General features: G+C 38.2%; 1 protein-coding gene across 1 annotated transcript in view; it reads left to right on the plus strand.

The window, feature by feature from the left end:
• The window catches only part of DIAPH2 (diaphanous related formin 2), a 913509-nt gene that overhangs the window by 56300 nt on the left and 839593 nt on the right, over positions 1–17616 (plus strand). The window contains exons 2-3 of the mRNA XM_047765864.1: positions 14598–14630; positions 17164–17340. Of these exons, the coding sequence (XP_047621820.1) occupies positions 14598–14630; positions 17164–17340 (210 nt within the window). The remainder of the gene's footprint in view (positions 1–14597; positions 14631–17163; positions 17341–17616) is intronic.

A 17616-nucleotide genomic window follows, 5' to 3' on the forward strand; every position in this document is an offset into this window, starting at 1 on the left:
CAGCGATGTCATTTAGAGGTTTGAACCCCTGAATCAGAGGTTGAGATGGATGGCCTTTCTTAAAGACCTTCCTTATTTTGAAAGTATATGGAGGTTACCATAGAGTACCACCCAATCAGCACTCTCAGAAATTTTCTGTTGTGATTGATTGTTCTTTCATTCTTTGTGTTTTTTGTTTGTTTGTTTGTTTGTTTTTTTTGCTTTTTAGGGCGACATACTCAGCATATGGATGTTCCCAGCCTAGAGGTCAAATCAGAGATGCAGCTGCTGGCCTACAACACAGCTCATGGCAAGGCCAAATCCTTAACCCAAAGAGTGGGGCCAGGGATTAAACATGAGTCTTCATGGATACTAGTTGTGTGCTTAACCCACTGAGCCACAACGGGAACTCCTATTCTTTCATTCTTGGGATCTTCGACTAGACTACAATTTTCATAAAGGAAGAGCACACGCTTATCTTATTTATGGTTATATTCCTAGTGCCCAGCACTGAACAGGTGCATAATAGATGCTCAAATATTTGTTCAATTGAATTGAACATGGTTTTGTGCATCATATTGCTCCTGTCCTTCTTAGAGAACAGAAACTTAAGCTGGGTGAGTAATTGACCCTTTATCTTTATTGTGATGGCCAACTTATTTATTTTCTCTAAAAGAGAAGAAAATAGTCAAATAGTGTGGCCAAGTTTTTGAGTTAGTGGTGAGACTTCTTTTTTTTTTTTTTTTTTTGTTGTTGTTGCTATTTCTTGGGCCGCTCCCGCGGCATATGGAGGTTCCCAGGCTAGGGGTTGAATCGGAGCTGTAGCCACCAGCCTACGCCAGAGCCACAGCAACGCGGGATCCGAGCCGCGTCTGCAACCTACACCACAGCTCACGGCAATGCCGGATCGTTAACCCACTGAGCAAGGGCAGGGACCAAACCCGCAACCTCATGGTTCCTAGTCGGATTCGTTAACCACTGCGCCACGACGGGAACTCCCGAGACTTCTGAATTATATGCAATTTAGTTGTCCAATTTTTGTGGTACTAGAGTAATTGCAAGATGTTTATAAGACACTGTATTACCATGTAACATTAGAGAGAGCCGTAAGAGAGTTGAATCTTTAGATCTTGCTGTTTTTGTTGATTTCTGCTTGATTGAGAAAATTAAAACTTAATTTTCTTGTAATAATGAGTCCTGCATTTCAATCAGAACTTCATCATTAGAGTTGGTTAAATAAATCAAACATTTCTCTTATTCTTAAGGGGTTGAGAGTCTGGAGAGAAACTTTGACAATTATGCAATACTCATATAGAACTGTAGTAAGTTATATTTAATATAACTGATCATAAATGAAGTTTAATAAACTCTAATTGCTTGACTAATTCACAAGCTTATTGCTTTTCCAGAGTTGATTTTAATGAAAATATATGGTCACTGTACTTATTGTTGTAATATGCCCTCACCCTAAGGACTATTATTAGATTTGCACAATAAAAACTTACTAAAATGACTTTAATCAGTGCTTTTAATTCAGGGGTGTGACTCTAATAAACATTGGTCATTTTTGTTTTGTTTTAACTGCATAGTAACTCTATGGTTGTACAAAGGAGTAAAATCTGTAGCATCTGCTTGCAAGTTCAGTGTGAGAGAGATGTGTGCACTTATGTAAATCACATTCAGATAAAATTTGAGAGCTTTTCCCGGTAGAACATCATTATAAATGAGAATGTATCTTAATAAAAGCATTTAAAAATATGTTTTAGGAGTTCCTGTCATGGCGCAGCAGAAACGAATCTGACTAGGAACCATGAGGTTGCGGGTTTGATCCCTGGCCTCGCTCAGTGGGTTAAAGATCCAGTGTTGCTGTGAGCTGTGGTGTAGGTTGCAGACACGGCTCGGATCTGGCATTGCTGTGGCTCTGGCGTAGGTCAGCAGCAACAGCTCAGATTAGACCCCTAGCCTGGGAACCTCCATATGCCATGGGTGCGGCCCGAAAAAAAGACCAAAAAAAACCCCTATATATATATATATATAAAAATATGTTTTAAACGTCACTTCACAGAAGAATGACTGATTTAAAAAAATTTTTTTTAATAGTTATTTCCCCAATACAATTTTTTTTTCTATTGTAGAGCATGGTGACCCAGCTACACGTGCATGCACATATTCTATTTTCGCACATTATCATGCTCCATCATAAGTGACTAGACATAGTTCCCAGTGCTACACAGCAGGATCTCATTGCTAATCCATTCCAAAGGCAATAGTTTGTATCTGTTAACCCCAAACTCCCGAACCACCCACTCCCTCCCCCTCCCGCTTGGCAATCACAAGTCTATTCTGCAAGCCCATGATTTTCTCTTTTGTGGAAAGGTTCATTTGTACCCTATATTAGATTGCAGTTATTATAAGTGACATCATATGGTATTTGTCTTTCTCTTTCTGACTTCACTCAGGATGAGAGTCTCTAGTTCCATCCATGTTGCTGCAAATGGCATTTATTCTTTTTATGGCTGAGTAGTATTCCATTGTGTATATATACCACAATTTCCTAATCCAGTAATCTGTTGATGGACATTTGGGTTGTTTCCATGTCTTGGCTATTGTGAATAGAGCTGCAGTGAGCATGCGGGTGCATGTGTCTTTTTCAAGGAAACTTTTGTCTGGATATATGCCCAAGAGTGGGATTGCGGGGTCATATGGTAGTTCTATGTATAGATTTCTAAGGTACCTCCATACTGTTCTCCATAGTGGCTGTACCAGTTTACATTCCCACCAACAGTGCAGGAGGGTTCCCTTTTCTCCACACCCCTTCCAGCGCTTGTTATTCGTGGACTTACTAATGATGGCCATTCTGACTGGTGTGAGGTGGTATCTTGTGGTAGTTTTGATTGGCATTTCTCTAATAATCAGGGGTGTTGAGCATGTTTTCATGTGCTTGTTGGCCATCGGTATGTCTTCCTTGGAGCAATGTCTATTCAGGTCTTTTGCCCATTTTTCCACTGGGTTGTTGACTTTTTTGCTGTTGAGTTGTATAAGTTGCTTGTATATTCTAGAGATGAAGCCCTTGTCCGTTGCATCATTTGAAACTATGTTCTCCCATTCTGTCAGTTGTCTTTTTGTTTTCTTGTTGGCTTCCTTTGCTGTGCAAAAGCTTTTCAGTTCGATGAGGTCCCATGGGTTTGTTTTTGCTCTTATTTCTGTTGCTTTGGGAGACTGACCTGAGAAAAGATTTGTCAGGTAGATGTCAGAGAATGTTCTGCCTATGTTCTCTTCCAGGAGTTTGATGGTGTCTTGTCTTATGTGTAAGTCTTTCAGCCATTTTGAGTTTATTTTTGTGCGTGGTGTGAGGGTGTGTTCTAGTTTCGTTGCTTTGCATGCAGCTGTCCAGGTTTCCCAGCAATGCTTGCTGAAAAGACTGTCTTTTTCCCATTGTATGTTCTTGCCTCCTTTGTCCAAGATTACTGGACCATAGGTGTCTGGGTTTATTTCTGGGTTCTCTATTCTGTTCCATTGGTCGGTCTGTCTGTTTTGGTACCAGTCCCACACTGTCTTGATGACTGTGGCTTTGTAATACTGCCTGAAGTCTGGGAGAGTTCTGCCTCCTGCTTGGTTTTTTTTCCCTCAGGATTGCTTTGGCAGTTCTTGGTCTTTTGTGGTTCCACATAAATTTTTGGATTGTTTGTTCTAGTTCTGTGAAAAATGTCATGGGTAGTTTGATAGGGATTGCATTGAATCTATAGATTGCTTTGGGGAGTATGGCCATTTTTGCAATATTAATTTTTCTGACCCAGGAGCCTGGAATATCTTCCCATTTCTTTACATCTTCTTTAACTTCCTTGATTAATGTTTTATAGTTCTTGGCATATAAGTCCTTTACCTCCTTGGTCAGGTGTATTCCCAGGTGTTTGATTTTTTGGGGGGGTGCAATTTTAAAAGGTATTGTGTTTTTGTATTCCTTTTCTAATATTTCATTGTTAGTATACAGAAATGCGACTGATTTCTGAATGTTAATCTCATATCCTGCTACTTTGCTGAACTGGTTGATCAGTTTGAGTAGTTTTTGGCTTGAGTCCTTAGGGTTTTCTATGTATAGTGTCATATCGTCTGTATGCAGTGAGTTTTACGTCTTCTCTTCCTATTTGGATGCCTTTTATTTCTTTTGTTTGTCTGATTGCTGTGGCTAGGACTTCCAGTACCATGTTGAGTAACAGTGGCGAGAGTGGACATCCTTGTCTTGTTCCAGATTTTAGTGGGAAGGCTTTCAGCTTTTCTCCATTAAGTATTGTATTTGCTGTGGGTTTGTCATAAATGGCTTTGATTATGTTAAGGAATGTTCCTTCTGTACCCACTTTGGTTACGAGCTTTTATCATGAAGCGATGTTGGACTTTGTCAAATGCTTTTTCTGCATCTATTGAGATGATCATGTGGTTTTTGCCTTTTCTTTTGTTACTGTGGTGTATGACGTTGATAGATTTGTGTATGTCGAACCATCCTTGTGCACCTGGGATGAATCCCACCTGGTCGTGGTGTACGGTCTTTTTGATGTGTTGTTGCATTCGGATGGCTAAAATTTTGTTGAGAATTTTTGCGTCTGTATTCCTCAAAGATATTGGCCGATAGTTTTCTTTTTTGGTGGTATCTTTGTCTGGTGTTGGACGTAGGGTGATGGTGGCATCATAGAATGCCTTTGGGAGTGTTCCTTCTTCTTCAACCTTTTGAAAAAGCTTAAGGAGGATGGGTATAAGTTCCCCTTTGTATGTTTGGTAGAATTCACCTGTGAAGCCATCTGGTCCTGGACTTTTATTAATTAGTAGGGAGTGTTTTTATGCCATCTTCAATTTCATTTCTAGTGAACGGTCTGTTCAGTTGATCTATTTCTTCTTGATTCAGTTTTGGCAGGCTGTAGGTCTCTAGAAAGTTGTCCATTTCTTCTAGGTTGTCAAATTTGCTGGCATACAATTGTTCATAGTGTTCTCGTATGGTTTTTTTGTATTTCTGTAGTATCCGTTGTAACTTCTCCTTTTTCATTTCTGATTTTGTTTGTTTGGGTTTTTTCTCTCCTCTCTTGGTGAGTCTAGTCAGAGGTTTGTCAGTTTTGTTTACCTTTTCAAAGAACCAGCTCTTGGTTTGATTGATTTCTCCAGTTGTTTTTTTAGTCTCTATTTTATTGATTTCCTCTTTGATCTTTATGATTTCCTTCCTTCTGCTGACTTTACGTTTTTCTTGTTCTTCTTTTTCTAATTCATTTAGGTGGTGGGTTAAGTTGTCGATTTGAGATTTTTCTTCTTTTTTGAGGAAGGCCTGCATAGCTAAGAACTTCCCTCTGAGCACTGCTTTTGCTGTGTCCTATAGATTTTGAGAGGTTGTGTCTTCATTATCATTTGTCTCGAGGTATTTTTAAATTTCCTTCTTGATTTCCTCATTGACCCATTGGTTTCTTAGTAGCATGTTGTTTAGTCTCCATGTAGTAAGTTTTTTCTTCTTTCTTTCCCTGTGGTTGATTTCTAGTTTTATGCCGTTGTGGTCAGAGAAGATACTTGAAATACCTCCTATATTCTTAAATTTGTTGAGGTTAGCCTTGTGCCCCAATATGTGATCAATTCTTGAGAATGTTCCATGTGCACTTGAGAAGACGGTGTATTCTGATTTTTTTTTTGGATGTAATGTCCTGAAAATGTCAATGAAGTCTAACTTTTCTATTGTTTCCTTTGGGATCTCTGTTAGCTTTGCTGATTTTCTGTCTAGAGGATCTGTCCATTGATGTGAGTGGGGTGTTAAAGTCTCCTACTGTGATTGTATTCCCATCAATTTCTCCTTTTATGTCTATTAGTATTTGTTGTGTGTATCTGGGTGCTCGTATATTAGGGGCATATATATTGATGATTGTAATATCCTCTTCTTGAGTGGATCCTTTAACCATAAAATAGTGTCCTCCTTTGTCTTTCTTAATGGCCTTCGGGTTTAAAGTCTATTTTGTCTGATATGAGCATCGCTGCTCCTGCTTTCCTGTCTTGTCCGTTGGCATGAAGTATCTTTTCCCACCCCCTCACTTTCAATCTGTATGTGTCTTTTGCTCTAAGGTGAGTTTCTTGTGAACAGCAGATTGAAGGTTTTTGCTTTTTTATCTGGTCTGCCACTCTGTGTCTTTTGATTGGAGCATTCAGTCCATTGACATTTAAGGTGATTATTGATAGATATTTATTTACTGCCATTTTAAGCCTTGTTTTCCAGGTGACTCTATGTTTCTCTTTTCTTTTCTTTTTTGGGTTGGGTGGTTTCCATTTATTTTATGCTTGAGGACTTTTCTTTTCCATTTTTGTGAATGTAATGTTTGGTGTTGACTTGTGGTTGCCCTGTTTTTTAAGTATGTTAACACCTTCCTATATCTGCTTACTTTAGCCTGATAATCGTATAGGCTCAAACACATCATTAGGATAAACAAAAAAAAAAAATCTATTTTTTCTTACCTCCCTTACCCACATTGCATGATTTTGATGTCTTTTTTTTTTTTTTTTTAATTAACATCTTCATGTTTGGATCTGTATGCTGGCTTATTGAAGTGATTGCTTTCCAATTGTGGTTTCCTCCATCCGAATTCTTTCTCTCTCTCTCTCTCTTTTTTTTTTTTTTTTTAAATTTATAGAACCCCTTTTAGTATTTCTTTTAGAATGGGTTTAGTATTGATGTATTCTTGTAGCTTTTGTTCGTTGGAGAAATTCTTTATTTTCCCTTCTAATTTAGATGATATTCTTGCTGGGTAGAGTATTCTAGGTTGCACACTTTTTCCTTTCAGCACTTTAAATATATCTTGCCACTCCCTTCTGGCCTGTAGTGTTTCTGTAGAGAAATCCGCTGATAGCCTCATGGGGGCTCCCTTATCATTAATGCTTTGCTTTTCTCTTGCTGCCTCTAGAATCCTCTCTTTAACTTGTGTCATTTTTGTTATATCTTGGTGTGGGCCTGTTTGGGTTCAACTTGTTTGGGGTCCTCTGTACTTCCTGTATCTTTGTATCAGTATCCTTTTAGATTTGGAAAGTTTTCAGCCATAATTTCTTCAAATGTATTTTCAATCTCCTTTTCTTTTTCTTCTCCTTCTGGAATTCCTATTATGTGTAGATTAGCCCACTTTATATTATTCATAGGTCTCTTATGTTGTTTTCATGTTTTTTCATTTGGTTTTTTGTGTCATCTTGTTTGGGTGATTTCCATCATTCTGTCGTCAACATCACTGATTTGTTCCTCTGCAGTATTCATTCTTCTCTTTATTGCCTTTAGCTCAGTTTGTATCTCTGCAAATGAATTTTCTAGTTTGTCTTGGCTCCTCCTTATGTTTTCTAGCTCCTTCCTGAGGCAATCTGCATTACTGTTCATATCCTCTCTTTAATTCCTTCAGTATTTCACTTTCTCCCTTTTGAACTCAAGGTCTGTCAGACTGCAGAGGTCTCTTTCATTGATGATTGCTTTAGGTGAATTCTCCTGTTGCTTTAAGTGGGAATGGTTTCTGTGCTTCTTCATCCTGCTAGTGTTTTTCTTTTTCTGTGAGTTCGGGGAAGCCAAACTGTAGTCTTGTAAGGCTACTTCTATGCAAGCATACCCCTTTGTATTTTTTTTTTTGTCTCTTTGCTATTTCTTGGGCCGCTCCCGCGGCATATGGAGGTTCCCAGGCTAGGGGTCGAATCCGAGCTGTAGCCACCGGCCTACTCCAGAGCCATAGCAACTCGGGATCCGAGCCGCATCTGCAACCTACACCACAGCTCACGACAACGCTGGATCCTTAACCCACTGAGCAAGGGCAGCGACCGAACCCGCAACCTCATGGTTCCTAGTCGGATTCGTTAACTACTGTGCCACGATGGGAACTCCCCCTTTGTATTTTTGATGGGGTTACTATTTGTTTTTGTTGTGGTAGTTTGAATATTTGTTGTCTCTTTCTTCAGTGTGAGCCCGCTGTTGTTCCTAGGATGCTCAGTGTGTTTTCAGGGAGAAAGAGGCAATGGTTAGGATCAGCAATAAGTGCCTGGTCGTTGGGCTCTCAATAGCAGCAAGGACCTGCCGAAAGGTGGCACAGGCTACTCCTAGTTACAGGGCCCTCTGGAGCCTGAGTCTCAGTGCCCCGCCCCTCTGTGAACGTCTCACGCTGTGGAGTCCGTGCTAGTGGTTCAAATGACATGTGTGCATCTCACTCTGCTGTTCAGTCCAGCTGCTGCGTTTTTCTCAGCAACTTTGAGATCCCATGCTCTCACTCTTTTTTGCTGTTCTCAGTCCAGCTGCTGCGACTTTGAGGCCCCGGCAACTCAGCTCATCTCTCATCAGTTAGGTGGCTTCCCAGGAGGTGGGTCCCTTTTCTCCTTCACGGCTCCCTCTTGGGAATGCTAGTCCGTCCTGATTCATTTTCTCTTTTTTTCTTTTGTTCTACCCAGTTCTGTCAAGAGTTTCTTGCCCTTTTTGGAGGTTTAAGTTCTTCTGCCAGCATTCAGTTGATGTTCTGTGCGAATCATTTTATATGTAGATGTGTTTTTTTGATGTGTTTGTGGGAGAAGGTGAGCATGTCCTCTTACTCCTCCACCATCTTGCCCAATCCCCGACTGTGATTTAATCTTATCAAAGAAATAGCTGTTTGAACTTTTTTTCCTGTTGGTAGTGTTTTTGTTGTTGTTATTCTTTTCTGATTAATGTACAAATACAGTTGTGTGGCAGAAATAATTTATTTTCTATTGCAGATAATTTAGATGATGTAATTTATAAATACTTTCAATGTTATTTTTAATGTGCAGTGGCAAAAAATTGCCCCATCTTATTTGGTTTTATTTTTTTATTTTTATGGGCTGCTTTTGTGGCATATGGAAGTTCCCAGGCTAGGGGTCAGTCAGAGCTGCAGTGCCTCATCCGAGCCTCATCCTCGACCTATGCCGCAACTTGCAGCAAAACCGGATTCTTAACCCATTGAGGTAGGCCAGGGGTTAAACCTGGATCCTCATGGAGAATGTGTTGGGCCCTTAAGCCCCAGAGCCAAAATGGCTCCTTCTTAAACTCAAACTCTTCAACTGTCCTTAAAGGTTTTCCTTTTCGGTAGACTCCATTTGTCTCTCTCTCTCTCTTTTTTTTTTTTTTTCTGAACAGTTATAAAGAAAAATTCTCAGAAATATTATCAAGAAGATATTTATGAAAGCAGGTTTTTACATGAGGGAAATCTATGAAAAAATACCCACATTTATCAAATGTGTGTAGTTATACAGGATGTACACACTGTAGTTGAATAAAACTTATAAATCAAGAGCTCAAAATGTTTTTCTTGATGGTTCTCTCAGAAGTAATTTGCATAATTTTTTATGTGAATACAATTTCCTATTTGTCTTAAGGTGCTCTATCATTCTTGAAGATGCTTTTTAGGAAATACATTTTTTTTTGTCTTTTGTCTTTTTAGGGCCACACCCACAGCATATGGAGGTTCTCAAGCTAGGGGTTGAATGGGAGCTACAGCTGCCAGCCTTTGCCATAGCCATAGCAACGCAGGATCCGAGCCATGTCTGTGACCTACACCACAGCTCATGGCAATGCTGTGATCCTTAACCCACTGAGTGAGGCCAGGGATCGAACCCACATCCTCGTGGATACTGGATACTATTTGGGTTCGTTAACCACTGAGCCATGACAGGAGCTCCAGGAAGGAAACTCTTTAGGAAGACAGTAATGAAAGCACATTTTCCCTTTATTTATTTATTTATTTATTTATTTATTTATTTATTTATTTATTTTGCCTTTTTCTAGGTCCGCAACCACAGCATATGGAAGTTCCCAGGCTGGGGGTTGAATCGAAGCTGTAGCCACTGGCCTACACCACAGCCACAGTAGCACAGGGTCCGAGCCACGTCTGTGACTGTACACCACAGCTCATGGCAATGTGGGATCCTTAACCCACTGAGCAAAGCCGGGGATTGAACCTGCAATCTTGTCGTTCCTAGTTGGATTTGTTAACCACTGAGCCATGATGGGAACTCCAATTCTGGTTTTTTTTTTTTGATAGGGTTCCATGTTTGGTTTATTAATTACCAAACTTTGAACTCAAGGGAAGCTGTAGAAGTAGAAGTTTGCCTAGCTGGATGGGCATTCCAGTAGATGGAACAGTGGGTTCACAAATAGGACATAATGAGCCATACATTGGAACAAAGGATTTCTGTTGTGCCATAGCATATTGATCATTAGAGAAGTAGAAGGTAGCTTAGGGTGAAGAATACAAGGCTTGGGATGCCTTTTTTTTTTTTTTTTTTTTCTTCTTAGGGCTGTACTCATGGCATACATAAGTTCCCAGGCTAGGGGGTCAAATCGGAGCTGTAGCTGCCAGCCTACATCACAACCACAGCAACTTGGGATCTGAGCTCACCATAGCTCATGGCCATGCCAGATCCTTAATCCACAGAGCAAGGCCAGGGATCGCACTCACATCCTCATGGATACCAGCTGGGTTTGTTAACCCCTGAGTCACCACACGAACTCTGGGATGCCATCTTAAGGACATTAGTCTTTATTCTGTAGGTCATCAGGAGCCACTGAATGTGAATGGGCATGTGATAGTTTTTGTTGGATTCTGTGTGCCAAGCACTGTTCCTGGCATTAGGGATACATCTCTGAACCAAACAGATGAAAATATTTATTCTTAATGTTGTCTGGTGGCTCAGTGATTTAAGGATCTGACTTTGTCACTTGCTGTGGCTTGATTCACTGCTGTAGTTCGGGTTTACTCCCTGGCCTGTGAACTTTTACATGCTGTGGCCATGGCTGAAAACAAAAATCTCTATTATCTTGGAGCTCACATTTTTAGTATGTTAGAATGCGTCAAGTCCTATTGAAAAGAGGGAAAATAGAGCATGGTAAAGCAGCTCAGGAGTGGGTGGAGAAGGTGGGTGTTTCTATTTAAATAGGATGAATAGAGGAGGCCTTACTGAGCACAAACTTGAAAGGTGGAGGAGTGATGGAGGAAGCCTTATGGTTAGTGAACATTCCAGGCAGAGACAAGAGCCAGTGCATGTGGCTTATTGCCTTATTGGGGAACAGTGAGCTGGTTGGTATGAGTGGAGCTGGGTGAATGAAGGGGCTATAGTAGGAGGTGAGATCAGAGGGATATGGAGAGTGTGAAGCCACATAGGGTCTTGTAGGCCATTGTAAGGATTTTGACATTTAGTGATAATAGAGTGCCATTGAAAAGTTTCGAGCAGAGAAGTGACATAATCTAACTTCCTTTTTTTTTTAAACTTCAGTTTTAACAGTGTCATTTTCTCGGTGTGTTCAGAATGAACTCTAGCAGGGTAAAGGTGGAAGAGGAGGGAGATAGGTGGTTATGACAGAAATGTGGGTAAGAGGTGATGTGATGGTGGCTTGAACTAGATCTTTGCTTTAAGAAAATAACTTTGGCCATGGGGAGAGAATGATAGTAGAGCTAATTATTAGTGATTGGAATCTAAACTGGGATTTTTTTGTGGGAATGAAGAAGAAACTGCAGAAAGATCGCCATGGAACTTGACACCTGCTTGGCTGTAGGGCATGAAGGACAGGAGGAAACCAAGGTGACAAGGAAGTCTTGGAAATGAATGGGTGGAATGCAGTTGTTACCATTAACATAAATGTTAACCTCTTTTTTTTTTGGGGGGGGGGGGCATACTTGCAGCATATGGAAGTTCCCAGGCTAGGGGTTGAATCACAGCTGTAGCTGCTGGCCACAGCCACACTGGATCTAAGCTTTGTCTGCAGCCTAAACCACAGCTCATGACAACACCAAATCCTTAGCCCGCTGAGGGAGGCCAGGGAACCCATATACTCATGGATCCTACTCGAGTTTGTTTCCACTGAGCCATGATGGGAACTCCTACCCTCCTTTTTGAAAGTCTGTCCTGACCATCTGCAATGCTTTGTGCTCATGTAGTGTTTCCATTGGGTTATTAATTGTATAATCACTTTTTCCTACCATGGTATTCCTCCTATTTGCACCTAGAAAGCTGAGAAAACAATGAGGTCCTGCTGTAGAGGACAGGGAACTATGTCCAATCACTTGTGATGGAACAGGATGAAAGATAATATGAGAAAGAGATTGTATATATAGGTATATGGATGGATGACTGGGTCACTTTGCTATACAGCAGAAATTGACAGAACAATGGCAATCAACTATAATAAAGCTGGGAGAAGAGCTCTGATTCTTAACAATTGTGGCAGTTTTAATGTATAATTAGGTAAAATTTAAGAGTTATGGAAGACCAAAGAATCTAAATTTTATATAATTGACACATGAAGAATAACTAGCCACTTGAAGAACATTAGTGTATATTGGTCAAAGTGAGTTCAGTAGATGACATTTATGACATGTTAGGAAGGACTTTGGTTGCCAGGGGAGTTCTCCTTGCAATGATGCTTGACCCCCTGGTAATGATGGCATAAGGCATTTACTCAAAGGGAAATGAAACCAATGGGGCTTGGGAGTATTTGCGAATTTGCGATTATCAGGGACTGTTTGAATTCAGCAATTCAACCCTAATATCCTACAGCTTGATTATACTAACTGAATAGACCATGTATTGATGAGGTTAGTATCTAGTGACAATCAGATCTATGGTCCTTGAGTGGATCCTTAGCTTCTTTAAATTTCAATTTCATCATTTATAAATTGAGATTTTTGACCAGATTATCTCAAATTTCATCCAACTTTAATAGTGTCTAACTCCTTACTGTGGGATTTAATATGGACACACACACACAAAGACTAGGTTAATTTAAAAAAATAGCATAGGGGTGGGTGAAGAGAAGAAAACTCTCATCTCTTCCCATAAGACAAGGTGGAAATATTGCTAGCAATTTTTTTGTTTTGTTTTTGTCCCCCATGATTAAACTGTCAGCATATATTCAATTGAGGTACAGATTTAAAGCATTCCAGACATATATGTACCTTAACTTAGAGAATTTGACTAAATCAAATCTTATTTTCCCTGAAATTACATTCTCACCTTGGAGATATATGTGTTTCTAGTCTTGAGTTTATAACCCCAAAGGATGGGAAGAAAAGCAGGGGTTGCTTGAAGAAGTATATAACCTGTTTGATAATAAAACAGGTGGACAGGTACATATCTGGATGGCAGCAGGGTAGTTGAGTCACTTTTAAGACTTTGACATTTATCACTCTGATTTTACATTACAGGAAATCATGGAGCTTGTCATTGTGCATAGACAGTTTTCTGTACCCCACTGGGAAAATTAAAGAGAAAATACTAGGTAGAGGTAGTACTAGGGTAAATTGATCTCTCTTAAAATGGCTTCAGTTTGGATATAAATAATTCCCCTTCTTTTCTTTTCTCTAGGCAGTAAAGATTGATTGGGGTTTATGTCAGCAGGATGTGAGGAAGACATAGTGCAAAGATGTAAAAGTGTAGATACCTGAGGGAATCAGTGGATTAAAAGTAGAAAAAGAACTCTGCTATAGTAGTATATTTCTCCAGCTGATTGAGGGGAGGATGATCTTTAACAGCATTTGGTTGGTGGTGTTTGAAGACAACTTTATGAGATCTTGAAACCAAATAATTCTCACTTAAAACTCTTAACGGAATTCTCCCCACCAGTGAGGTGACTGTTTTTCTTAGAAAAAGGGATGTGAACATACATGATGCACACCATTCATCTTCTGTTGTAGGAAATAAATGCACAAGATGTGGCAGAAGGGTTTGTTGCAGTTCCTAACAAGTGATTTAGACAATCTGCATTCTTTCCTAATAACATCACTTAACTATCACTTCAATACATTTTAACGTATTTATAATAAGTGCATTCATGATGATTGTATGTTACTGTAAGATCTTGAAGTATCTTCTGAATTTGGAATATTACTACATTATTAGCTGTTACTTTGCTTGCTTTAGTATTGCTTCATTACTTTAGTATGGCTGTACTCTAATTCTTCAAATAGTGCTGCCTGTATATGCTGTATGTTAGTTTTTATTAACCACTGTATTTTATTAACTAGAATATACCATTTTCCAAGGATTTGGAGCATTAGAAGTAGAAAACCACACGTCAAAAATAAAAAGTATGGGAATTTGTGAGAAATAAGTATATTTGAACAGAATCAATAAGTTCCATTTTAGCCATAATATTTAGAAAGGGGTTCTTTAAATATCAGATGCAACTGAATTCTAGACTGAGCTGTTTCATTATATTTCATTACTATTAAATGTGACTTATGTATTCATTTTAAAATTGCATATCTTAAAAATATGATTATTCATGGTAACACTTCAAAAAAATCTTGACAGGACTTGTGACTTCGCTACATCTCTCCTTGTGTTCGAGCACTGTGGTCATGAAGTTCGATCCAAATCTGACTTTGGAACCTTGGGAGTCATCTTCAAAACAAATAGATAGACATCCCCTCCTCCAAACCTTCATTTTTAATCCTGAAAAATTGTTTTTTCTTTTGTAAAGAATGTATGTTTTTATTATATTTAAACTTCTTAATTTTTGACTAGTTGTAGTTGAGAAAATAATAAAATGAGAATCATTCATTTGTTTTCTTATTTAAGTTAATGAATTTCTCTTATCTGACAGGTTTTTTTTTTTCTTTTGGTTTTAATAGAACATTCAAATAAAAACTTTGGCAGATGATGTGGTAAGGTGGACTTAGTAGCATGTTATTACATTACTTATGCATGTTACCTTTTTATTGAAGTGGGTGGACATTAAAGCATTGATATATGTAAGATACAAAATATCTAGATGTTTATGTAGTACAGTAGATGGAAGAATTGTCAGAATGACTTCTTTTTTGAATACTAACATAAACAGTTTTATGAGATCTCAACAAAATTTTGATATTACCATCCTGATATATACCTTAACCGATTAAAAAAATGTATGTAAATCTAACTCTGGAAAACAAATTTTTTCCTTTCTCAGTAGCCATATTAATTGAGTCAAATATGTTAAACATTAATATTGAGTGAAGGAAATTAAGACAGAAAAGAAGTTAAGTTCATTATGTTAGATATATACTATTAAATTTAAAATCCTCAAATATTTTTGAGCTTGAATCTTTCATAGAAAAACTTATTAAAAGTTATGGGCTTAAAATTTAAATGTGCCCTTTTATAGCTAAACTTGTAAAAATTGGTATTTTAAGCAGTGTCATTTTTTTCTTTGTGAAATTCCTTTCTACAAATAGTGTAGAATCTTGTTCGTGATTTAAGGAAGTGAAAGTATATGGCTTAACTTTATTTTCTTATCAAGATGTAGCTGAAAACAAAAGTCAATTTTCTAGATCTAAGTGAAGGGCACAGTGAAAGATCAAATATATATGTAAATAATGCTACTCAGTAAAAAAGCCAGCACTGCAAAAGTAAATATTAAGTGATATGAAGGGAAAAGAACAGAGATATGTTGATTTAATGGTCGATTGCATATTTAAATGCTTTTATGTCCACCTTATCTTTCAGTGAAAGTTGACTCTTGGTATGTACTCAGCTTATTTGGGGTTGCTCAACATTTTTAATTGAGTTGGAGATATACTAAATACCTAATCCAATTTAATTTTCCTCGAGGAAATTCAAATTCAAAAGAAAATTTGAAAATACGGAAGGTGATTCGAAGAAATGAATCTTTTATGCCAGCAATGGGATAGGAACCAGGGACTCGTGAATTTAGCAAGTCACTTTTTCTGTGAAGTGAGAGAGTTGATCTGGATGATTTTTCAAGTTTCTTTCCAGCTCTAAAATATTATGATTTATATAATCTCTTTGTAAGCAATCAGGTACTAAAATAATTTTTGTAATCCTAAATAAGCTGCTTAAAACTGCTCATGTTTCTTTCAAAGTACACCTTTTAGAAAAAAAGTGTTCTTTGAATCAAAAAGTATGTTCTTTAAATGGGAGGGCAACAGAAATCTATATTAATTGTGGTAAGAACTTCTGTGATGCTTTTTGTATTGTTGAAGTAACTTACAAGGACTGGGTAACATGGCAGTGATGAGGCAGTGTCCTCCTATCTAACATATCTGCTTGTTTAATGTGAGCTGACAGTGTGCATGTGCTTCCTAACAGAAACCAGAATAAAACTGAGTTGTATTCAGTTTTATGATCATTACTAATTTCTCATATCCAATGTTCTGTGGTTTAAAACAGAAGGGCCTGTTTACATGCAACTGGGGTTGTTAACTCATTTTATGTGAAATTGCAAGCTAATTATTAGAGATTGTACATGAAATTAATGGTGCCAAGTCAATATCCATAATATAGCAGGTTCTTCATAATAGTATTTGTAGGAGTAAGATATTTCTGTTTGTTATGTTTCCAGGAAATGGAAAAGGTAATATTTTAAATTTTGTTCAGCTTCCTTGTTGGTCCCACATTTTAGGGAAGTAAAAGGTAGGGGAAATAATAGTAACAACACAACAATAGTAATAGCAGCTAAGTACACTAAACATATAACTTACTTAAATCTCATGGTAACTTTCTTGCTTTCTCTTCTTCCTCTCTCCCTCCCTCCCTTCCTTCCCTCTTTCCTTCCTTCCTCCCACCCTCCCTTCTTTTCTTCCTTCTTTCCACATACAATAACTTGTTTTCCCTATTTTAGAGATGAGGAAACAGTCATAGAGAGACCCAAATTCTTTGCATGGGGTAACTGACATAGTAAATTGCAGATTCAAATCCAGGGTTCATGCCCTTAGCCATTATATTCTACCACTACCCTGACAGAGTATTCATAGATACTTGTCACAATTATTTTGGCACTTTGAAGAAGAGAAACATTACTATAATTTTCCCCTTAGAGCTGGATATTTTATTTTCTTGCTTTTTTTCCCTCATAGTTCAAAAGTTACCACCAAAGACACATTCTCTCTCAAACCACTACAGAACTTTGAGGCTGGATTTTTCTCACCTACTTACTGTGCAAAATAGATATGACAAGGCACCAAGTTTTACTTTTGAGGAATACTTTTCATTCCTTCCCCAAGGCTCCCTAGGCTGAAGAGCTATTTCAGGATTTCAAAATAGTACAATCTCTAACTGGAGCTTGCAGCTTAAAATAACATTTTATCAAAAGACAATACAGACATATATTATACTAAGTGCCATCTTGATGTTTCAGTTCTTCATGTCTGTGATTCTTGATCTCTTCCTTAGGCCTTCTTTTTTTTCTGTTTGCAGCGTGACCGAATTACAAGTTTTAGAAAATCTACTGTCAAAAAAGAAAAACCTCTTATCCAACATCCTATTGATTCTCAAGTTGCCATGAGTGAGTTTCCAGCGGCTCAGCCATTATATGATGAACGATCTTTAAATTTGTCTGAAAAAGAAGTACTGGATCTCTTTGAAAAAATGATGGTAAGTTAGACCCCCTAATTTTGTTGTAATTTTAAAATGCAAGTGCCCAGAATAGCACTGGATTTCAAGCAGCAGTGTCTGTATGGAATGTGTTTACATCACATAAAGGAGAGACCAGAAACTTGTGGATACACCAGAACTTCCAGAACTGTTTTTGAAAGTATCTTTTTTTTTTTTTTGAGCTAAGACATATCTATCTCTTCCACTATGAGCTCCTAAAAGCAGGGGCTGTGTTACTTTTATTCTCTAGTATTCAGTAATTTTTGGCACACCGAA

The sequence above is a fragment of the Phacochoerus africanus genome, chromosome X, assembly GCF_016906955.1.
Source record: "Phacochoerus africanus isolate WHEZ1 chromosome X, ROS_Pafr_v1, whole genome shotgun sequence".
In the NCBI taxonomy this organism is placed as follows: Eukaryota; Metazoa; Chordata; class Mammalia; order Artiodactyla; family Suidae; genus Phacochoerus; species Phacochoerus africanus.